Source organism: Dromaius novaehollandiae, chromosome 4, assembly GCF_036370855.1.
Source record: "Dromaius novaehollandiae isolate bDroNov1 chromosome 4, bDroNov1.hap1, whole genome shotgun sequence".
NCBI classification, from domain to species: Eukaryota; Metazoa; Chordata; class Aves; order Casuariiformes; family Dromaiidae; genus Dromaius; species Dromaius novaehollandiae.
In genome coordinates this window covers 4749370-4773654 of record NC_088101.1, presented here as the reverse complement: position 1 = coordinate 4773654, position 24285 = coordinate 4749370, and the positions used below count along the sequence as shown (strand labels likewise).

Here is a 24285-nt window from a genome sequence, read left to right as displayed (position 1 = left end):
GACAGCTTCTCCCCCCCCCCCACAACTCTCCCACAGTCGCTTAATGTTTTAATGCTAACACACCGTCCATCTCCATATCTGCTGTTTTCTTTCTGTGAAACCATAAGAAAACTAAATCTCACATGTGAGAAAGTATTTATTCTTTGTACTGAATACCAAATGCATTTTGCCGTAAGCCAAAGAGGTAGGGAGGATGGGAGTCAAATTTCATGAAATGCTCCTGAGATTGTAAAGCCAGGACAGTTAATTGTGATGCCTTGCTCTCTGATCTAACTGGTTTTACACTTTATTGTTCTGAGGATTTCAGTGTTGCTTCTGCTGAGAGCTGTGTTTCTATCGTGCGCTGTGCTAGCGCCAAGTCCTCAACCCTGGGATGCTCCAGTGAGAATTGCTCAGCTGAGCAATAGAAGTGAGATTGTTTGACACCCCGTCTTTCTGACCTGGAGTTGAGACTAAGTTTTAAGTAGCCCGTTCCCTGAGTGTGCAGGTATATATATTTTTTGAATAGAGATGAGCTTTAATAGTTGCTTAGGGATACTGGGGAGATGAGACCTTACCCCGAAGTGAGAAGAAAACAAACTTCTTGGGAATTGGAGTCATTTTATTCTCACTTTCAGCATTAAGAAATAAATCTAAATCATGGTTTGAGGGCAAAATGAGATTGGAGGGGGAAATAAAAAGAGAAACACACAGAGAGATCATTTCCTAGAAACATTGGCCATCAGTGCTCACTTGTATAGAAGAAAGAGTATTCCTTACACCTCTTCGGACAATACTTAACCCTTCTATCCATTAAAAAAAAGTAAAGAAAAAATCAATAAATATCTTGTGTTTATGATAAATCAGCCAGACAGAGAATTTTAATTCCTGTCATGAGTGCACCTTTCTCACTGACCTTAACTGCTGGTGTGAGTTGGGGCCTTATTTTAAGCTAGGTGGGCTTGCAGTAGATCTTCTCCTTTACTCAGACAACGTTGCGTAATATGTAGAAATAGTGTTAATGATTGTGTTGGAAAGAACAAATTTATTTTTTATAATTTATTCTTCACTAAATCATTCTCTTTGAGTTCTTTAATAAAATTGCTGCGTATTTTAAAAATGAATAGTTTTTTTTTTTCTTCTTTGAAAATATATTTTGTATTTAAGATGCTGCTGTTCTGGTATAAACAGAACTAAGCGATGACTTGTCCTCTGTTTGTTCACATCATTCTTGTCCTGCTCGCCCCTTACTCTGTGCATGTGGCCAGCTGGATGTTCACGTGAGGTGTCTGGCAGAGGTAGAAGCATTCGGTGATGCAGTAGCTTTCACAGACACATATACTGGGAAACTTGAGCACTGGCCTTCAGTAGCTTAGGTCTCTGTAGGGATTTTCTACCTTTCTAGTTGTCTTTTGACCTAGTGTTTCTGTTATAGTCCTAGTTTTGGTAGTTGCTATGGCTTCTGTGAGTGGAGTATCTGAGCCTCTCCAAAGGTTTAATGTATTTATACTCTTGGAGGTAGACAGCCAATTATCCCTGTCTTTCAAAGGAAGCCAAAGAAGGGCAAACACTGTGATCAGGAGGTACTGAAGTGCAGTGATTTCCAACCTTGCAGCGCTTGGCTGGTTATCAGTTGGCCAAAACCCTTCCGTGTTCAGAATTTGTGCTTTGGGTGGCTGTCACTGGCGTTCTGATGATACGTTGCCAGCTGTGGACGAGGGTGCCGTGACCTGCAGTGCACATGTGAGCAGCAGCATTCCTGCTCCACTCTGTGCAAAGAGGACTAAAGATGCTGTGGGCTAGAAAAATTGCAATGAGAGTGTTCGGTGCAAAATAGGCCACATCAGGATGGATGGAAAATGCCCTCCTCCCTCCCGCCCCCCCCCCCCCCCCCCCGCCTTTATTTGGCGCTTGAGGTAGCAGGCTGCAGCTGGGCTTTGTATGGATCATGGTGCTGCTTGAGGTAGCAGGCTGCAGCTGGACTCTGTATGGATCATGGTGCTAGGGGTGTATTATAGAACGAGGACCAAGCTGAGCCCACCAGCTAGCTCCTTAGATCAGAGATACCCCTGCAGAAGAGAGGGCAGGACTCTTGAATTTCAGGCTTGTATGCCAGTTACTTCATTTGAGTGGAACTGATGGTGCTGAAATGTTTTGTCAATGTATCAACTCCAAGCTTTTCTAACTTGGATTATTTTTAGGTTAAAAATAGTGTGGAGCAGCCAGTTTGGACTTATTCATAATTCTGTGAGGGGTTAGAGAATCGCTTGGAAGCAAAATAATTATTTGGCAACAATAGTGTTCATGATGTTTCTGTGAGGACTCATTGTTTTTATATTGCTTTATCCGTTTTGTACGTGCCAAATCAGTAAAACTACTTGCAGAAGTCTGTATACTTTTCTTTTTATGTTACTCTTATACAAAAAGCAGTCATTTCAGTTTATTCATCTTTGCTTTACTAATCTAATGTCCTTACAAGTTTTCTTCTTAATGTTGTGCTGGCAATGTGCTCTTCCCACTAAAAACCTCCATCCTCTTCCCTCAAGAGAAAAAGAAGGGATAAACTGTCAACCCCTTGAAAAGCCAATAGATCATCTTAAACATTTTTTGTTTCCGAATGCTGTCTAAGCATTATGTCAGCTTGTCTGTCTGTCTCTCTCTCTCTCTCTTTCTCTCTCTTTTTTTTTTTTTTTTTAAATCTCTTCCCCTACTCCAGTGAACTGGGTGGCAGCAGAGTAGTCATTATTGTCAACAGGAAGGCTTTATTGGTTGTGGACAGTGAGGTCTTGCAAGTCTGCTGATGCTGAAAGCTGACAACTCTGGATTTCTCTGTGCTGAGTTACTTTCCTTTTGCTGAGTTCAGTTATGAGACTAACAGAATTTGATATTCACATCTCTTGGAATCTCTTTTAGGAACAGAGCTTGGATTGCTTTTAATTGGTAACTTTCTGATCTGGGAAAGGACTTGAATGCATTTTAACACTCCCAGCAGGTGGTTTGATTGCATTCGGAATGCACTGGGATTTTGGTGCTTGTCTTTTAAGCAAATGCTTAAATGGGTACTTGTTTTAAGTAGAGTCTTGAAGAAACAGGCTGCATCTTCGAACCACTAATAGATAGGTTTAAAAGATGTTGGTGACCTGTTGATCTCACTCTGTGCCTTGGGGAAATGTCCGAACATTGTCATGCCACTGGTGCATGTTGACTGGAAGCAGTGGCTCTAAGGATATAAATGTGCCTAGGTCTCCAGGCAGCAGTTGGTGTTTTGTTGCTCCATGCAAGCCTGTGTGGTGCTGGTCATGCCTTACCTCATGGGAAGTTTCTTTTCTGTTGCTGGTGAGAGTGATGCTAGCCCCAAAGGTGTCCCCGAAAGCTTTGTGCTGCAGCTGCTCTGGAGATTGCTGTTGTGCAAGTGCAGAATATAGTTTCCAGTGAATCTTATGAGTAGTGCAGGAACCATTTTATTGACTTGCTCTCCTTTTTCAGTGAGTAATTCCTTTTAGATTTAATGGCGATTTCAGTGGAAATGGAAAAGCTTGTCACTTTTTAAAAAAAGGCAAAACAAAACTGGAGCTTTTTCTTTCTTTTTTTTTTTTTTTTTAAGTTTTCATGAACTTTGGTGTCAAGTTTTCTGTTTCTTTTTCTGTTTTCCCCCAAAACAAACAAAAAATGTCTTGTTTTGTGGGAGGTGGAGAGCTAATAATTTCCTGACCACTTCTGCTTTTAGGTTATGTGTTGCGAGAAGAACAAATGACTGCCTCTTGTCTTGAGTGCAAATCCTTGTCTTGAGTGCAAATCCTTGCAAGGGAGAAACCTGCAGTTTACTGTTTGATTTAGTGGGTCCAGTTATGGAAGTGAGCTTTTCAGTCCAGCTCCCTGGTGCTACAGCCAATGCTGTTCCTGCAGAAAAATGCATTCAACCCAGCAAACTTTGACAGAAAGGGCAGTATCACACCCCTTAAACAGCGTGTTCAAATAGAAATTACAGACATAATGCAGAAATTACTGGGTAAAATTGTCTGGCTGATGCTATGATAGCAGTTGTCCATCTGGCCTTAAAAATCTACAAATCTGTGATGTAGATTCTAGCATTTTGGCACTTGCTATAAAAGGAAATCATGAGAAAACTTAGAGCAGAGTAAAGCCAACATAATAAGACATAAATCTGTAGTTAATATTAGTTTGTGACTTCATTAAGAAGTGTATATTTTCTTCATCTAGTGGGCTATAAATAATAGGTACTTCTACAGCATGCATTCTGATATAGTTGATTTCCACGGATGGAAATGTTTCCTAAGTTCTTGTCTGCTTGTTTTTTTTGTCCTAGCTCAGTGCAACTAATTAATACAAAGCATCTGCTCCCTGATGACTTTGATTCTTTCCAGGAGTTTGTTTGTTTTTGCTTTCTTAGATTATTTTTGACTGTTGTTTGCTGGAGCGCCTTGGATTTATACTTCTTGAAGAAATACTTGGCACAGCAGGGAAAACACTGGAAAATGAATGGCAATAGTAGTGCAAAATAACCAGTAAAGATTTATGAGGAGGGAAAACTTTGACTCATGATGATGAAGAGTCAGTGCATCTTGGTAGCTCTGTGAGCTCCCAGTCAGTGCATCTTGGTAGCTCTGTGAGCTCCCAGAAAGCAGGAGGAAGGATAAGGAGGTATACTGCATAACGAGAAACAAGCACTGTTAGTGATGGTGGGTTTTGCAGCTGTAACCCTTGCCTTAGGCCAAGGGAGACAGAGAGAAGAGGCACGTGCTGTATGAGTAGTCTTTACCGCCTCATGCACTCAGTGTAGTATCAGTCCCTGTCCAACTGAAGGAAATGCATTTCTCTCCCAGCATTTCAGAAAGGATCCGAGGCCTTACCACATCCATACAAATCCAGCTGAAGGCTCAAACCCTCAGTGGCTTGGAGGCACAAGGCCTGGCAGAAAGCTGGTAATGCTGTTGAAAGGACCTCCTGTGACAGTTCAGTGCAAAGCACTACTGTCGTGTGTCTTGACCCCCATCCAGCAGATCATTTCATCTCATGCTAAATTTCCAGTGTGCGAATACTCCCATCAACTTCAGTGAGGTTTCTCATGAGTATTTTAAATGTCGTTGCTCTTGGAAACTCTGGGTGTTGTGTCAGAGCTGTGGCTACCTTGATTTAGCTCTGTCTGGTCTATGGACAGCTGCATGCTGCAGAGTGCTGTGCAAAGGAGGCCAGGAGCTGCAGGAGGAGCCTTGAGGTTGTAGGAGCACTTACTTGATTTTCACCTTTTTTCATGCAAGAGTTCAGATTAACAAAAATAATGTTCAGATTCCTGTTGAATTCATAACAAGTGTTCATTTCAAAGCAGAGTTTTGCTTCAGTTCTATTTAAAAAAGAAAGAAATTTTATTCTGAAAGTTTTATTCCGAAATGTGCTACTTATTTATAAAATTGTTTTCAAACATTTAAGTTGGCTTTAAGGGAAGGTTTCTTTAACCCCTTTTCATTTTGTGATATAAGTTGTAGTTCTCTGGTGTTGACTTGATCAAAGAGGGCATTCTTTTCCTTCTGCTTTTCAGTTTTATTTAAGTGAAATAAAAAAATGATTCATAAAGCTTTGCAGCTTCATAGCATAAACTCTGTCAGCTCTTGATATCCTAAAGCTTTGCAGCTTCATAGCATAAACTCTGTCAGCTCTTGATATCCTGACCACTTTGCCTGTTCTCCTGGAGCAATTTCTCATGAGTAACTTCTGTACGTTGTGCCACGGTGTAATCTTGGAAACCTCCACTTGGAAATGGTGCTGCTAAAAGCAGGACTGCTCCAGTGCATAAAGGATTTTTGGGGCTTGGCTCAAAGACTATGGCCACCCAGAAGAGTTGAGTTTGTCATGTGCCAGCAGAGACTTTGCCCCCATGTGAATCATGAATGTTTTTCTGGAGCATGCTTGGATGCTGAAGTGTCAGGACGTTGTGTGGCTGGTATCATGATAAATGCTCAGTGTTTCATGCTCCTGATGGGATGGAGTTTTTTGTTAGTTCTGGGGGCTTCTTTCCTTTTGAAACTAGAGCAGAGAAACTGAAGCTGCTGCCAGCTGATTCTGCTCCAGTTTGGAGCCATTTCAGTTTAGTAGTGTGATCAAAAGCCTATGGAACAGTGGCTTCTGCTTGAGATGTCGCACTATCATCACAGACCAGTCCTGCTTTCACCCACGCGAGCTAATGCAACCACATGGCACTGTCCTCAGTGGTGGACAGGGTGGACATGGGCAAGTAGGCTTGTTTAGGTCAATATTGAATGCTGGCAGCGGCCTCCCTGGGCATTTGCTGTGCTTGTGCTTCCTTCCAGCCCTGATTCCTGTGCAGTCATGATGAGGCTGCTTAATGCCAGTTGTATGAATGTGACAGAGACATTTGAGTAGAAGGCCAGATGCAGCGTCCTTGTTGGAAATTCATGAGTGAAAAAATGCTGTTAATTCACCAGCTAGAGTTCAGGGCAAAGGTTTAGATCACTTCTGGTTTTATTCTAACTTGATTACTCACCCTTAGTAACCAGCCTGTCTGAGAACAAGTATATGCAAACTCCTCGAGTTATTATTCTATATTAAAAAAAAAAAAAAAGGAAAGAAAGCTGCAGTGTGACTTTAGACTTAATCATCATTTATCCTACCCTGAAGGCACAGAAGTTAATGATGATATAGATCTGTGTGGTTTTGTGTTCCTCTTGACTGAGCATTAGAAATAATTAGGGCTTGTGGGATGGGTGGCACTGATGGTAGATATGAGCAGAAAACATTTGTGAATGTATGTATGCTCCTCTTCCAAGTTCACTGGCAAAAATACATGTGCTAAGTGTGTGCTTATGTGCTGTGCATTTTTTCACTGATTCGTTGAAACATACCTAGTTGGTGCTGAGAAAAAAGGAAGTGGGAATAAATCAGTTCTGTTGTTTGAAAGCTTTTAAGGTTATGGGCCAAGCAGAGTTGCTAGTGATTTCTGGAGAGGTTGCTTAGCGGGGAAAGCTTTCCTGCTTCCCCAGGGCTGCTGAATATAGACAGCTCTGAGTTATGCCACTGGAGCATGTAAAGCACTGGGACTGGTGCAGAAGCCCCCAGCTATACAGGAGCTGATCCTGGCATGGACCTCCTGTGCTATGGAAGCCCCTAAGCACATACTTGGAGGTTTTCCTGAATTACCTCCTTCCGTGCCCTAAATGCTTGGTTTAGTTGGCTGTTAGACAGTCACAGCCAAATGCACACTGGTCCTCAGGCTTGTTGGGGGAGGACCTGGTTCTGCCTTTTCCTGAAATGATCTGCAGTCTCTTTTTCTGCCTTGTTATTGGCTGAAACAGAGAGGTTTGTTGTTGCTGTTTTTATTCAGGAGCAAAAAAGCTTAGTTTTTGCCCAAGTAGTCACGCAGTTAGTGGTCAGAGCATCTGTTTGGGGTGGTGCCAGTCCTTCCATAAAGTCTCTGCTAAAACCCTTTCCTACATGTTGCAGGCATGTGCTTATACCTGCTGTTTGCCTGTTGATTCTTCCACAGCTTGGCCGATTTCCAATTTTATGATGAAAGCCGTTTCGGCAAAAGTAACATCCCTGGCTGGGAGAGCGATGCTGCTGAGCCCATGCCTTGAACGATGTGGCTAGGGCTTGGCTTAGTGAGTCGGTGCGTTTGTGGCTCTCCCAGGATGAGAAGGCTGCCGGAAAAGGTGTCCTGCAAGCCTTGGTAGCACAGGCAGCATGTGCGGGGAGCCCCTTCGGCTGAGGGGCGGGGGAGCCGCCCCCCTCAAAAGGGGAGACGTCAGGGCTTGAATGGGATGGAGGCAGGATCTGGCACTGATAAATGACACACAAACTTGCCAGAAATGCCTGGCTGGGGTGATGGTTGTGCTGAGCAAGATGTGGATACTTCACATGGAACAGTTGTTGTTTGTGTTTATAAGTTTCTGGTATTTGAAAGCAAAAGAAAATGTCTCAGTCTTTACAGGCGATTTAGACTACTAGCTAAACATATTCCTCAGAGCAGATCAATACAGTGCAGTATTTTAGAAGATATACTGTGAAAGCAATTCTGGGCAGAAGCCGTGGGGCAGCCAGAGAGTCTGCTGTGACTTATAAGCCCCTCAGAGGTGTCTGAATTATGCTGGGAGCCTCTCTGGTCTCCAAAGCGGCCTAGACACAAGGAGAGTTTAAAGTCACTAGAGGCTTTTGTTTGCCTGGCATGTGAATTTTGGGTTACACCTTTTGACAGGCACGGTGCAGTATCTCATCCCATCCTCTTTAGTTTGTTCTATTTACAGTTCTACTGAAATAGGGAGGAATTGCCTCTTTTATAACTGAAGATTTAGTATTCACTTTTTTTGGCCGACTCACCAGTATAAAGATTCCCACTGACTTGATTTAGATTTGAATGGATCATATTATCTTTTCATATGCACGGAATTGTTTTGAAATTGAAGTTAATAACAGCAATTTTAAAATTGCCATTGATAGAAAGAGAATGCAATATTTAGTTGTGTCACACTCTCTTTAAAACTTGATGTTTGAATAAAAGCTCTTTTTTACTTTTTTTTTTTTAACTTAATATGTCACAAAGAACTTTGTAGCATCAAACATTTCATCTAATTACATTCATTAGTGGCATCTCCAGGACAAGTTTTAATTAAGTTATACAATGTAGATCAATACTTGTTTTGCATCCATTGCAGCTTAAGATGGGAATATACTGTTCTGCACAGTTTAATCACAGTGATTGTAATGCAAGGAATTTGGGTAAATCTGCTGTTGTTTTGGCAATCTCACTCCATTCCCCCTGTCTTAAAATAATACATAGTTGTAAAATGGGAAGTGTTACAAGTCAAGTTTAAGAGTATTTTAAAATGACCCTTTTTATGACACTGTGAAGGAAGAAATGCAGTTATGTTTAGGAGCACTTGGGTGTTGGCCTTAGACTTCAGCTGGAGCAGGAAAAATTAATGAGCGTTTTACCTGAAGACTTCAGAGGGGAAAATTTGGCCTTTACTGGGTGATATCTATAATAATAGATAATAATAGTATTTTTATTTTGCTTAGGCTGTGGTGTGGAAAGTAACCTAATTTTGTATTTACTTACTGTGAATGTATTTCAGTGTAGTCCCTGAATATTATTCCCACTGACTGTTCTGTAGTTAGGTAGCATTGCAAGCTCCCAATTTTCTTTGTGCTTTAGCAGGAGAAAGCAATCTGGCTACCCAGACCCTGAGCTGCCATGTGTTTCTGCTAAATGTCCTCAAAATAGGCTAGTTGAGGCAGAGCAGCTCATGGTAGCCTTATGGTAGTATGCTGGATTAATACTTGGCACACATTGTGCAAATACCTAGGCAGAATAGTCTTACGGTGTTTGTGGCTGCAGAGCTGAGAACTAATTTTTCTACTTGAATGTTGTTTTGTATGTTTGGGGCTATTTTTGTGTACAGTGGACTTCCATGTTCAACTCTCAGTACCGTATAAGCTAATGGTCACGATCAAATTGAGATCTCTGAGAACCGTTTTTCAAACTAGATCTGTTGTTTAATCTGCACTTGCTGTTTTAAGTATTTCCTTACAATTTTAAAGGAACGTGCCTTTTATTCTAGTATCATGTACTTCTGGTTTTATTTCTCTGCCTCTATGTAGACAGTACAGTTTGGTATTAAATCCTTGTACTTCCTATACATTTAGGTCTTTTTGGTTCTTCTGGGACAAACAGGCACTTGAAGTCGAATACTGATTAAAGAAGCTTGATCAGAGTTTTTGTGTGTGTCATGAACAGCAGATACTCTGTAAATAGGGTAATTACAAAATCAGAGGTAGTCAGTTGGCAGCGTTTTCCTTTGGCTATAGTCCATTGCAGCAGGGTGACGTGGACTGGTGTAAGAAAGGGTCTGTATGCCTACTAGTGAGCGTTTGCATTGGAATATTTTTACACAGGCAGTAAATGAGCCTGATAGAAGTACCAGGGTGAGGATTACGATGGTCACATCCATCACACTTCTGTGTGTATCTTGTTAGTTCCACTTACCTGTAGGTACCTACATAGATGAACTTATTTCAAAAGGATTGAGTACCCAGTCTTCTCCACTGATTTCAGGCTTATTGGGGCTGGATCATCACAGACTGAAGCCTGCTTTAGGCCATCCAGTTTTGAAAACTTGATTTGGGATTTTTAAAGAATACATCGGGTGGAGATAAGGACACCCAGAGAAAGACCCAGATAAATCAGTTCCTTTTCAAGAGGGATATGAGTATAAAAAATGAGATTGTAATACACAAATATATTGTGGGAAGCAAGTCTTGTAATCCAAAGAGAAGGAAATCCTGTGCTTTTGAAGTAGTAGAAAGTTCCTCCTAATTTTAGACTTTGTATGACATCCATTGATTCAGAGACTAGTTTCAATTTCAGGATTTAAACCCCAAATACAGAAGGGGCACTGGAAAGCACAACAGGCTTTTAGCTATAGAGACAGCACCAAAAGCTGCTATAATTTTCCTTAGCTCAGTTAAGTGTGTGTAGATTTATTCTTTAATTATTTCACACTTTGTGCTCCATATTTTAGGTAATATGAGGGGAAAAATGTTATAAGCTTGGGAATAGTTTATTGCTGTTCAATGTAAATAGTTAATTGTGCGGCTTAACAGTTCAAAAGTTGATGAATTTGGCCACAGCTGCAAACAGACTGAGTTTTGGGGGGAAAACAAGTAAAGATCCCTTGGATTTCTAATAATGAAGTTGTCAAAAGACTTGGAAAAATGTGGGAGAGAGAGAAAAGAATAGTTTTCCTGATAACAAGAATGCTCTATTACTTGTATATAAAATACTTTTAAAAAAATGAGTTCATGATAACCAGGTTACTCTGCCTGTTGCTTCTGTTTGTTTTTTGTCTTAGGGTCTGATTATGCTAAAAACTGTACTTCCTTTTTTTTTTTTTAAAAAAAAAAAGAAAAGAAGAATGTATATGTAAACATACATCCATATATATGTTTGAGTATGTATGTATATATTTAAGCATTGTGTCTTTATATATGTGTACATATATGTGTGTGTGTGTATTTATTCCCCCCCCCCCAAAAGACAAGATCCCAAGAACTTAAAGGTGGGATCTGTATCCTGCAAAAGTTTAGAGCATATGTAATCTTGTTTCAATGGGAGAACTCAAAGGAGTAATTTAATGCATATACAGAAGTGTCACAGTATGACCTCATTGATAAGAGAAGTTCTTGCATTGTTATCCTGCTTTAAAGAAATCTAACCTCCTTGGTTAATTACAAACTGTCTGTTTACCACAGTTACCTAAATCTTGAAGTATTTACTGAAATCTGTAATCCATCCAACTTCCTTAACAGTTTTTCCTCTTGTTTCTTTTTAGTGAATTTACTGGACTCGCGCACAGTAATGGGGGATCTGGGATGGATAGCCTACCCAAAAAATGGGGTAAGTCTCTGTTGTTTGCTTTCTCAGTCACAAATTATACTAATCGTTTCCATTCCAAATGTAGACTACTGGGTTTAAAAACCTCCCTGGAGTGATTTGTTGGCAATGGAAGGAAAAAAATAAATAAAACAACAAGCTGTGACTGGAAAAATGGAGCTGTGTGCCTAGGGGATTGATTTATTTATGCTGTAGAGTCAGCCACAAGTATTAAAAAGAACAAAACAAAACAAAAAAAACCCCCACACATGAGTCAGCCCCCTCACCCCTCCTAACACCAAGAAAATCTATGAGGTTATTTAAATTTTTTAAGTGATAAATTATGATTCTCTCTCTCTTCTTGATCCTTTGGGGTGAATGTATATCACAGTTTCCTGGAAGTTTTCTGCACCCCAAGGTCTAGGACATTACTGTTCACTTTAAATGAGCAGTGCTGTTTAGAAATACTTCTAGGTCCATGATAAACTTCTGGAAGCTGATAGCACAGTTACCAGAACGGGATCTGAGTTTTAAGCACCTTGACTAGTCCTATTGAAGAGCTTCTGTCTCTTTTCACTAACTATACTGAAAATGGAAGGAATGTAGCCTCTACAGTTGATACTGAAGTAAGTGCTGGAATTTAGATGCATGAATATCCTTCGGCATGTCTGGCCTGACTGCATCATGTGAGCAATCACTGTTGTAATCATGGCTTCTTCATGTACAGCTGGGTTATTTGGGTCAGCGTGGTGGTGGGGGTTTTTTTGTTTTTGTTTTTTTTCCTTGCAATTGTAGGAAACATCAAATGATTGCCTGTCTATTGTGGTCTTAATTTGCCTGGGACATACTTGATATGCTGGTGTTACAGAGAGTTTGTTGATAAAGTCGTGTAAGGTTGCCTCCTGCAAGCTGCTGAGTACTCTTGTCAATTCCTGGGAACGATGAACACTATCTGATGATAGAAAACATCCGAAGATTGAAATGCTACACAGCTGTGCCCTCCAACAAGACAGCTTTCAGGATTGTGGTATTCCAGAGTTTTAGACACCAGCTGAAACTGGCTGCAGAGTTGCCTTGGATGCCAGTTTAATTTGGACGTCAGCTGGATTGTCATGAGAGTGGTCGCGGCAGTGTTTGTATGAAACACAGCCACCCCTAGACATGTATATTATACAGTGAATTCAGACCTGGCTTTCCATGTATTCTGTATTTCCATGTATTCTGTTCTTTTTCCATATATTTGAAGAGCTGAAGTAAGTTCTTTGCTACATCATATTTTCTTTTTCCTGTTAGCAGTATTCTGTATGTTCTAGTCACTTTAAAGTATTTGGTAGCAATTCCAATGGTGATATGACTCCTACCGAAGATGCATTTTGAAGCAGCCTTCAAAAACTCTTTTAGTGTTGCTGCTTTACCTCATGAGGAAGAGAAGCATGCATTTTCATTATGAATCTCAAAAAAATTTAGTTTTTTTCCCTAGGACCACATCTACTAACGTAGCAAACTGCATGAGGAGCCGACTGTCATTAAAGAAAGCAAGCGTTTTGTCTTCGTAGTTGTATAGGAAAGCCTGGGAAGGGTTACCAGTGTATCACAGAGGCTCAAACTGAAAGGTTTTGAAAATAGATTTCTGCATCTATTCTTAAAAAATGAAAAAAATAAGTCATGAGGAGGGAAAGAGGTCCAGTCATGCCAGATGAACTTGCTTTTGGCAGATCCTTTGTAGGATCTGCCTTTGTCGTACTCTAAGTTTCTGTTACAGCTATACACAGTGGCAATTTTTGTATTTTAAATCTTTAAGATGTTCCATGCTCCAGAGAGGTCCAGCTGGTCTCGTTTAGCCTGCTGTTGATCCCGTTTTTGCTGATTGCAATGGCAAATGCGCTCTACTTTGGGAAATAAAAGCTTTGATAGGGGAAGGAGACTGACCCTGCAGTCCGGAGACAGGTTAGGCTTAGAGCCCGTTTTATAGCTATAAAATTCCAAATAAAGTACTTCAGTGCCTCCTTAAATCCCCACAAGATCAGACTTTGGTCTGCTGCAAGACAGTGTGCACCAGTAATCCTGTGAATAAGGAGTTTTAGGGGAAGGGAGAGGAGCACTTCAGTTTAGGGTTGCCTATGCAGACCTTTGTCTAGCCTGGGTACTTGTGTGATATGGGTTTTGGCAGTGTCCAGTATTCTCGCTTTCTGGCTGGATTTCATTTCTCCCATACACCTGGAAAGTATGAAAACCTCCTTTCTTTCTTGAGGTGGAGTATTGAGGGGCCAGTGGGAATGAAGTGATTTGTCTGAAATGTGCTGTGGCCAAGCAGGGGTTGAACTGAGGCCTCCTGGAGTAGAGAACAGGATGTTGTGCACAAGCAGATATATTCTTCTTTTGTAGCTTTGCTCTCTGAAGGGTTAATGAATCCTGGTAGCATGGCTTCCTCCCTACCCCAGGAGGCCTTCCCAGCTGTGCGGGCTTCAGCAGCTTGCAGCAGTCATGCATGGCTCTTAAACCTGCAGTTACATCCATGTTAGGATGTAGGCAAAATCCTCTGAAAGTCTGTACAGCAGCAGAGCTCAGAAAGGTGGCCATCTCCCTGCCGATGGATCATGGTCAGAATAAAAGTGCTTTCCCTTTTGCAGCTCATGAGTTGGGAATTGATCCTGTTACTACGTGCCGAAGGGACAATACTGGCCCTGCTTTGCAGTAGCTGTGAGTTTACTTTATGCTTAGGGAGGTTATTGGAATTTCCTCTGGTTGTTTCAGAAAAAAATCTGGTCCTTAGCGCAAAGTAGAAGCCTTCCAAGCACATCAACAAAACCAGTCAGATTTTCTTTATTAAAGCCTGTGCTTGTGAAGCATGCCTGTGAAGTCTGCAAGTCTCTTAGCTCTGGATTGATTTCCTGTGGTGCTGCCTCCATTTACTAAAACTGGGCACATTAGAGGTTTACGTAATATTATATATGGCTGTGACACTGACTAGGTCTGACCTGCAGAAACTGCCTTTTCTAAACATACCCTTTTATCCTACAGAAACTCACAGAAGTAGGAACAATGGGAAATGCTGAGAGAAATAGTTGGGTCTGATCAGAAGGTTTTTGTAGGCTATATTGCCCCTTTCCTCCTTTGCTCTGGCAAGAGACTATGTGCAATATGTTTGGGCTCCCTGCAAAGCCATAGCAGGGGTAGAAGCCACAAAGAGCTCCCTGTAAACCTATGCTGTTCGGTCTTATTCGGTCTGGCCGTGTAGAAACAGAACCACTTCTAACAATATCCAGCTAATTGCAAAAGCTGCCTTTTAAAATAAATGCTTTGGTTCAGCTGGCTTGATTTCTTCAGCAATTATGTCTGATTTTTGTTTCAGTGGTTATGATAGTGTTGATTTACTTTTCTCACACCTTCCTCCTTCTGGGGTTTATTTTTAAGTTCTTTCTTAACAACTTTGAAGTACTCTCTTCCTTCCAAATCAGAGCACCACGTACCTGCTTTACTTTTGTAGAACTGGTCTTCTCCCATCTCTTCCACCTCCCATTGATTTTCTCGAACTTCCTGTAGCACAGAACAGGAAGGCCTCTGTGGTCCTTTGAGTATTGGCTGTGTGCTGTGGCTCATTGCACAGCTCCATGTTCCGTTTTTTTTCTAGGCTCAGACAGGAAAATAAACATGCACTAAGGAGCCCTGTCCTGTGGAGATGTTAGAGGATGCTGGGATCGCTCATAATTCTTTATTCATTGCAGAGGATGAGAGAGAGCTGACTGGCTTGCCACACTTGAACTGCGAGCGGAAAAGCAATTGCCTCTGTTTTTGACAGTAGATAAGGGCAAATACTGAAAATCGGGGTAAATTGAGCCAGATTCATTCTGCTAGTTGCTTGTCATTTATGTAGGGCATTGGTGGCTTTGATTTTTGATGAGCAGTATTTCTGGTTCATTTTTTTTGAGGACAGGTACCCGAGGGTGCCTCTTTGAAGTTAAAAATAACAGGGCTTTAGATTAGTCAGCATGGTTTGTAAATAGATTCACGTCGCTCTCTGTCAGTCTTGGTTCAGATGGAGATTTTATGCTGGAACCCTGAATCTGGATTGGAGGCAGTGTTTGCCCTCAGGGCTAGAAATAAAGTGAAAGGGGAGGGATAGAGGGGAATGGAAGGGGGAAGAGGAGGATTCTTGGCACCGTTGAGCTGTGTCATGTAGCTATGATTATAATTGGCATTTTCAGAGCAGTACTTTTGGCAGCCTGTGGGTTTTTTTTCCTGCAAATGCTGCTGCTCAGCTGTGACCAGTATAGAAGAGGAAGCAGAGAGGAGTACACTGCAAGAATATAACTCATACTGCGGCAGGGAGCATAATGGAGATGAACGTAATACCTGAGTAGGTTAAAAATGTATACTAATAACTCCTGAAAAACCTGCAGTTTGGCCACAGTTTTTAATTATACATACACACACTTGTGCACACACAGGTCAGTGAGAAAGAAATACTCTGCTTTTAAATATTATTATTTAAAACAGAATAATCCAAACCAAAGTGGTACTTGTTAATTTTCCAGTATATACAAAGTCAAGGATTTTAACAGGAGTCATTTGTGGGGTGGTATTGAGTTCAATAGAGTCAAAATATGTGGGAGGTTTCTGTTTTCCCCTAGGGTTAAATGTAGTGTCTGTATATATCTAAACTTCTGTCCTCCTTGACCCTTCCCACAGTTCTTCGTGTTCCTATAGAGTGAGCTCTGCGTGTATCCCGTGGTGATGTATTTTCATTGGTTATGCTACCTGTTTCAGTATACCAGAGTGATTCATGCATGTATGTATGGTATGGCATAAGTATTAAAAAATAAAAAAAAAAAAAAAAAAAAAGAAAAGAAAAAAGCTTGTGCTTTGGTTCTGCAAACACAACAGAAGTTAATAATGCAGTTGTTGTGCAGGATAATTGAATTACCTTTTAAAGCACTGCTGAATTAATGCTTCAAACCCTGAAGGCCACAGAGCAAGATCGAAGATGCTAGTGTTAAAGGGGGTTGGCAGTACTGTCATGAGAGCTGCATTTGGCCTGTCATATACTGTTCAAATTGGTGTATTTCCCTGGCGTGTTGGTGGCTTTGGCAATGGTAGTAGAGCTGCATTTGTTTCATGGAGTTTGAATATATCAGCCAAAATCTGAAAAGATGCACTCTGCTTTCTCAGCATTCACAAGGCCTCTGCTGGGGAGCAGTATTAGAAAACATAGCAAGTAGCTGAAGACAATCCACAACAGAGTAATCACATGACTGGAGAACTCGGATATGCATTCATGTAAAGAGTAGTGGACTTGCCCATAACTATTCTAAGGGATGCAGAGAGGAAAGGAATAACCTCTTCCCCAGGTTTGCAGTGGGTAGGACAAGAAGGCTAGGGCTTCCATTTTGTCCGAGATGATTCAGATTAAACTTGACAGAAGTACTTTCTAATGGTAAAGACAGTGTAGCTTAGGGGCAGATGTGAAGTTTCTTTGACAGGAGGTCTCTGAGACAAGGTTAGATGGTCATCTCTGCTCCTCTGGACAAGCAGAGTTCATCTCCTCTGAAGGAACAGATGAAATAATCTATTCTGGCCTTTTCTAGCCCTACATCTGAGATTCTGCAGACAGAAAGCTTGTGTTAACTCTGTGTCTGGGGTGTAAACTCTTCGTGTTTTCTTTTTTTTTCTTTCCTTGTTCACAAACAATCCTTTTATTCATTCAAAGACCTGCATTTATGACCCACTTCTTGTCTGGTGCACACGACAGATTAGGTATGATATGTAGTTTCTCTTAAACTTGAGTACCTCGTGCTCTACAAAACTTTTCATTGAAAAGCCTCACCATTTCATTGCTATGAAATATATCTTATTTTATGCATCATATATAACTATATAATAAATACCGTATCTTATGTCTTATTTCCTAACCAAGCATCTGAAGTTGAAGCCTCTCACTCCATTTGGATGTGCTCTTAAGTTTGTTGTCCCGGACTCCAGTCTTGCTGTTCCTCCCTTGGTGTGCTGTTGACATGATGTCTAAAAGAGGGCACGTTTCTTCTGTAGATATGGGATAAGACTCTTGCAGTCGCCTACAGACAGACAATTCACCACTACAAAAAGTTGATGGCAGCATCTGGCAAGGCATAGGTCATATTGAAGGAGATCTAAGATCCTGTAAAATAAAGTATTACTACTCAGATTAAGAATAAAGTGAATCTTTATCTCTGTTAGAGCTATATGTTGCTGTCGTGGTCTTGAAAATCCACTACAGAAGAAATGAAGGCTGATCCTTCAGTATATCTCTTTTTTGTATATACAGTTGTCAGCATTAGCTTCCTCCATACAGGCTGATTGGGCAAACAATAATCTCCTTTCATGCTAACAAAAAGCCTTTTTTTCTTTTCCTCTAGTGTTTTATGAATTAAGTTCAGGGATAAAAGAGCTTTGAAGAGCTTTACCGTCTAAAACCATTGTTTTGTTACTTCTGTGCCAATTCCAGAAATAGTGGTATACAGTTTAGTAACTGTACAATCAGAATGTATAAACCTAGCGCTCCTACTAAGAATGTGAATTTTTGCAGAAAAGTACTGCCATTACAGAATGCCTGTGTCACAGCCCAGGGTCTGTAATATCTGCATTAAGATTTTGTAGCTTATGTTGATGTATTTTTAGGGTGTAGTTCATTCATTGATTTAATATATGTATCACTTGAGTATATATCACTTAACGGCACGATCTGTTTTTATGGCTTAAAACACATTGGCTTTGCTCTTGCCCTGTTAGACTGCATATATTTTTGTTCAGGTTAATGGCTTTTTTGGGGTAACTGTAAATAGAAGACTGCAATCTTGGGTTTGATTTATTTGATGTTCTTTTCATAACGGAAGAAAGTTGGTTTTCTTTTCCTTCTGCTCGTTCAGGAAAGCCAGCTCAAAAAGCACAAAATAAGATGTTAACTTCAGAAAGGAAAATGGCTGGTAAGTTTTAGCATGGATGGTGAATATTTTTAGAATGCAAGATTTCTGAAAACGTGGTATTACAATGGAAGCTGCTATTTTGTCTTCATGGCTAATGGTTGCCTTATCTATTGCATAGTGAATGAAGAAAATGAAACTTACAGAGGAATTTTTTTGGCTGCGGTGGGCATTGGCTTAGCTCTTTCTTCCAAATGAAGACCCATCACCTAGCATGAAACAATAAGAAGAGCTCTTTCACTTCTGTATCAGTGCAAATTCCAGTTATGTGGCTATTCAAGAAATATCTCATCAATTAAACATCTAAGATGGCTCAAACAACCTATGGACACGCATACAAAAGCAGAGTGTGTGGCTGGAATTTGGCCGTCAGAAGAAAATGCCAGTATTTCCGTCGGAAGCTCTTTTTGCCTCAGAATATTTTGTTTGTATGCACTTTATTTTCTCCCAGAAACCTTTTTCAGTTTGGGTGGGGAGGGGGAACATGCTGAGCTGTATTATTTAGTGTACGATACCTGTGCTAAAGCAGTAGTGCCAAAAGTATAGTGGCAAAATAGATCTGACCTTCAGTACCAGAAGTACATATGGCTATAAATGCATACTTTCAGGAGCTGTGTATTCATCTGCTTTTAGATGTCCAAAGGATGGCTTCCAAAATGTATTTAGCATGACTTCTTCTGCAAAGAAAAGTTGTGGCTATTCTGACTGGTTTTTAGGCTCTTCCCAACTTGAATCATGAATGAATGGAACATCAGCGACATCCAGCTATTGGTCATCTCTGCATTGCCCTTGTGACATTGCATGCTGCCATGCCGCTGTGATTGATTGTCTATATCGCACAGGCTGAACAGTGAGTATGAAAGAATTGCAGAACATGATCAGGCTGTGGCTATTAACTGCCACTTCCCCTGTCTTGTCAGAGGGTTAAAAAAAATCCCTCAAAAGAAAGAAGAAGAAAGACACAGACACCCTCTGGTGCAATCAGTGAGAAGTTGTAAGCATTTGGGGTAGAGAACACTTTTTTTCCCCATGTGTAATGGAAAATTGCTGTTCCCTATTTTCATTTTAAAGTAGTTAAATGAAAAAGCATCCATGATGCAGTAGAAGTAGAGCATTGCAAGTGAATGAAACTTAGTGGGTTTTTTTTCTTTTTTTTCCTCTCCCTTCACCTGTTCAGACATGCCTCTGGATGGTCTTAGTTAATTATAAGGACTAATACAAGGAAGAGTTGCCAGATAGCTCTAATGGGACTAGGGTCAGCCCTGGGGAGTCAGTAGGAGGTGAGCTGCTCGACAAGAAAAGTGGAGAATGACCTGGGCTCAGTGTTGGTGTGTTGCCGAAGGAGAAGGATGAGGAATTGCCTGCTGAGCCAGACGCCTCTGGGACAGCTCCCAGGGCGGAGGCAGCACTGGTAAGGAGTAGAGATCGCTGATGGTCTTCTAAAAACTACATCTGTTGGACCAGGCTGTAACACCTCAAGCACAACCTTTTATTCACCTTCTTTCAGAGCTTTCCAAGAAGCAAAGTCATATTAGATGCTTGGTTCTTACCAAAAGCCTCTGATAAGCATTTGGCCTTTGAATTCTTGATTGCTTCTCTTTTGTGTTCAGTATTCCAGGAAGTGCCAAGCCACTGCTTTGATTATATAAAGTCCTTGATTTAACAAAAGAAGTGGCAGGGAAGTAAAAAAATGTTCTTTGTATTGTGAGCAGAGATGTTTAGATTGTTAGAAAAGCTACCTTTCCTAAAGCCTGTTTTTGCCCTAAGAGTGCATCTTACTGTATTTAGTGCATATGAACTACCTATATATTAAAACACAGCAAATACACATTGTGATGTAGATTTGTAGCTGTGTTGGAATAAAATAAGCTAGAAGCTTGTGAAGATATGTGCTTGCTATGGATAATCACCTTCCTTGCAATATTTTCCTACAGTATCAAAGGTGAGAACTTTTGACTTTGAAGAGTGGAAGGGTGTGAGCTCTTCTGCTGAAAAGTTCTCTTTTGACTTCAGCAAAAATGTTCTGGGGCCAGTGACCCGATTCTAGTCTTTCCAAGTCTTCCTGCAGTATCAGTGTCTCTTCATGTAATATGGACAGTCCCATAATGCTATGCAGAAGATCCAGTTGGCTGGAGAAGATAGAGTATTTCTTGATGCATTTTGGGATGTTGGTGTACACTGATCTAAGAGTTAACGTTTGCAGTTCTGTTCCTGTTGTATAGGGTGAGCTGCTGACTTTATGGTCTTCTCATTCAGTTTAGCTACTGCCTTGCCTTGGATTTTGCTACAAGCTAGATCAAGAACCTGTGAGTGAGTCTCAGTGGTGTCTCAGAATAAACCAAGGTGGGAGAGGTGATAAAAGTATTTGATGTTATAATTTAAATATCTGTTTAAGTGATCTAATAAAATAAAATTCATTGGTTTTGGTATTTGAGTTTCCCTAATACTTGATGGAGATGTGCTGCTCCTAGGGAGCAGTCCGGCAGAGATAGTGAAATCCTGAAGTCCCAACTGTACCCAGCAAATGCAAAGCAGGGTGGGAAAAATACCTGGGATTTTTGCCTTTCTGAAAAAGAGGAGAATTACTTTATATATTTAGTCTTCCAGCTATTTAGAAGAACTATCACTTCTTGTGCTGGTAGTCTTTCTCATCGTGACCTCGATTCTCTTTTCTTTTGGGGTGTCTTTGCACGATCAGTCTTGTCGGTGCTTGGTCTTCTGTTCACAAACCTCGAGGGGGTTCAGTTTTGCTTTGTTTAATTTTCCTCAAGAATTGGGAAGATGTGCACTTGAAAATGCTCTGGTTTCAGACCTCCAAACTGTTTATGACTGGGCAGCTGTTGGAGCTCCTTGCAAGACATAATTTTAAGTGCTGTTAGGAATTTTGGGGCATGCACTGACTGTTCTAGTTGATTGCAATGCAAATGTATAGTAAGCCAGTAAATTGTAGACAGCATTGTGATTACAAATCATTACAATAATGCAAGATTATTCAGTTTATGTCACAAATCCTTCTAGACTACACAATTAAAGTCATAACCACAAGTATAATCCTGTGAGATAAAGTCACTTCATTACACAAGCTCCTTCTGGTTTACTGTTTGCTTTATTTTGATGCCAGATTGAATAACTGAACGTTCCTGTGTAATTAACTTTAATGGCAGCATATCTGCTTTTTTGTGTCTGTGCTAATTCTGGAGTTTATTTCACATCCTTAAAAATACAGATTTTGATTAGTACACTAGTTAAGCAAAGCCCTAGTGATTTCAGTTCTGGTATTGGGAAAATCAGCATAAATGAAGAAGGAAATTTTAGGAAAGGTTTATCAATTATGTCCGTCACAATAGATATATTGTCAGATGATCAGAATAGAAATGTTTGGTGGTCGTTGATACTTGCTATTAGGTGGTGGGGTAAGTGAGTCTGAACAGTTCACTGCCTCCATGGGAAAGCAGTGGCTGGAGTGTGTGCACTCCATGTTTACATAGCTAGGCAGAGTACATCCGCTAAGTGCGAGTGGAACAAATACTTGATTTGGGAACTGAATTCAGACCAAATCAAGCCTTTCTGCGTGGTTTCAGATATTCATCTGCTTTCTTGCGTGTTACCTTTTTTTTTGTTTTTTTTTTTGTTTTTTGTTTTGTTTTTTGTTTTTTTTAATCATTGGACGTCATTACACTTCCTGCTTCCAATGCAGAAGAAACCAAGGTGGGATAAGGAACTACTTGTGCCAGTCAGCCAGAGCTTGATGACTCAGTATGTTGGAGTGATGCTGATAAATACCCAGATCGAGATAATCAAAACCCATCAGGGGATTTGGATGTTGTCCTACTTATTAATTTTAATGATAATTTAATATCTATGCCCATTACACAGGCTGTAAAGCTCTGCTCCAAGCTTCCTGAGCCCTGTACGTTCAGTTTTAAAACGTTGTCTATTCATGGTCTGGCATGCTTAACTTAGAGGGCTGGTCCTGATGCGGACAGGCTGTACAGATAGATGGGAGCCATTGTGTCCTTTTGAGTTGCAGTAGCTAAGTCTAGCAGAGCCTGTTTCTCAGAGCCATATAAGCGTATTGAACTGACAAATGTCTTTAGCCTCTAGGGGATTTGGTTATGATGCTGCCTGAATGATGTTTGTAAAAGGCTTTTGCAGTGTAGGTGTTGGAGAGAAAGCAGGGAATCCTAAATAGGCCTTGCTCAGTGTTTCCAAAGCCATTTTGTCCCATGTCATTCCCCCCCAGTAAACCTTTTTGACTCCTCTCTTCACCGCCTCTTTCAGGCTTAAACTAGCTGCATGAGCATAGCATTGCTCCTGAGCTGCCCTGCTTGTGGGGTTAGCTCTTTCAGTGCTAATATGGGGCATCTTCCCCAGTGCACCACTCTTAGCGGAGACTGACCCAGCTGAAGTTTGATACACAGAAGTACCTGTGCATCTCTCTAGATATTGCACGGGGTGCTCAGCAGAGGCTGGAATCTCTTTGTGTTAAGCTTTTCATATATGGGCAAGGTGTTTCCCAGATTAATTCCCTGTGCATCTGCTCCTGCTTTAAGAAGATGTAGTATTGTCCCAACTGATTGAGGTGAAAGCCAGCAACTGAGGCTCAAATTGAGTGCTTGTAATGCTGATCTCCAGTCTTTTCTTGAACAACCGAGAATGAGATTAAATCAGCAAAGTCTTGGACACTGCCTTTAAAACCAGACTGTCATGCTTTTTTTTTTGTTGTTGTTGTTTTGTTTTTAATAGTCTCTTTTTAGGCTTTGGTTTGTGTGTTCTAAAATCAAGCTGTAAGAGAAAATAGGAAAACAAAAAGTTTTCACACACAATGGTATGACTGAAATTACTGCTGACAAATTTTCTTTCTTCTCTCCTCCACACACAATTTTAAATCTTCGAGAACTGAACTAGTTTTCTCTCATATTACAGTCTTAATACATAAGTAATCAAAACTAAAATAGGAAAGAAAGTTGGGCAACTCTTTGCTGTTCAAATATATTAATTGCAAATCACTGACATTCTAAAAGTGCTCTTTCTTCCTGAGTTATAGTTTCCTTGGTCGTGGAGTAAAACAGCCAATTAAAAAAGCACAGAACTATAGTATTTGCTGGTTCTCATTATTTAAAAGTAAGAGCAAATTTGTGAATGAGTGAGCTGAAGGTAATGGTGCTGTAGCTTCACTGGATTTAAGGTTGGTGAGACTACTAAGATTACTATGTAGTATTTACACTATAGAAACTAGTGCAGTGGTCCTTGCAACAGGTTGTAATTTTGATTTGACCTATAGTGCATCCTTTAGAGAAGGATGTCTTCCTGATTTAAAGTCCTTCTGTTACAGGGACTCCGCCATATTCCTTTGTAACTTGTGCCAGCAGTTAGCTCTTCTTGTTCCAAGATAAATTTTCTTTCTAGAATGGATTTCTCAAACTTCAGTTCAAGGTCGATGGATCTTGCTATGCCTTTTCTTGCTAACATTACGTATTATCTACTAGTCATCCCTTTAATTCTCCTTCCCACACACGTCCTTGACGCTACTGCAGGCTATAAGCTGTATCTGAGCCTTCTGAGTAACTTTAAGTTATCTGAGCCTTTAAGTAACTTTTATAGTTGTTTCTGCTGTAAAGCCGAATCTGAGTTTGAGTAGCTCTGGACTCTCTGAACTCTTCCCAGTTTGTCAGCATCCTTGCTGAGGTGTCAACATTTGAAATGAAAGTGGCTTTCTGGTGGTGGCCTCAGTCAAGTGCTACATCCTCTCCATTCTCCACTGTATCACCTTTCAATATCTCTTTCAATTGGCTCTGTGAGGCAAAGAGACCAAGGGGAGAAGGAAGTCATTCTTGCATTGGAAGCCACGCAGAAATGAGAGAGCATTTTGGTAGCTGCTTGGCTGGACACTGGGGCTGAGAGGAGTTCAGGTGTGATGCTCGATGTGCGTATGACCTGGAGCCATGT

At 40.7% G+C, this 24285-nt stretch overlaps 1 protein-coding gene across 19 annotated transcripts in view; it reads left to right on the top strand.

Annotated features, from left to right (window-relative positions):
- EPHA5 (EPH receptor A5) overlaps nt 1–24285 on the top strand; it is a 206344-nt gene that overhangs the window by 5423 nt on the left and 176636 nt on the right. For all 19 annotated transcript variants that reach the window (XR_010388794.1, XM_026108577.2, XM_026108571.2 and 16 more), the window contains exon 2: nt 11340–11404. Coding sequence is in view for 18 of the 19 variants with exons in the window: in XM_026108577.2 (XP_025964362.1) it covers nt 11340–11404 (65 nt within the window). In the remaining variant the exon portion in view is untranslated. The remainder of the gene's footprint in view (nt 1–11339; nt 11405–24285) is intronic.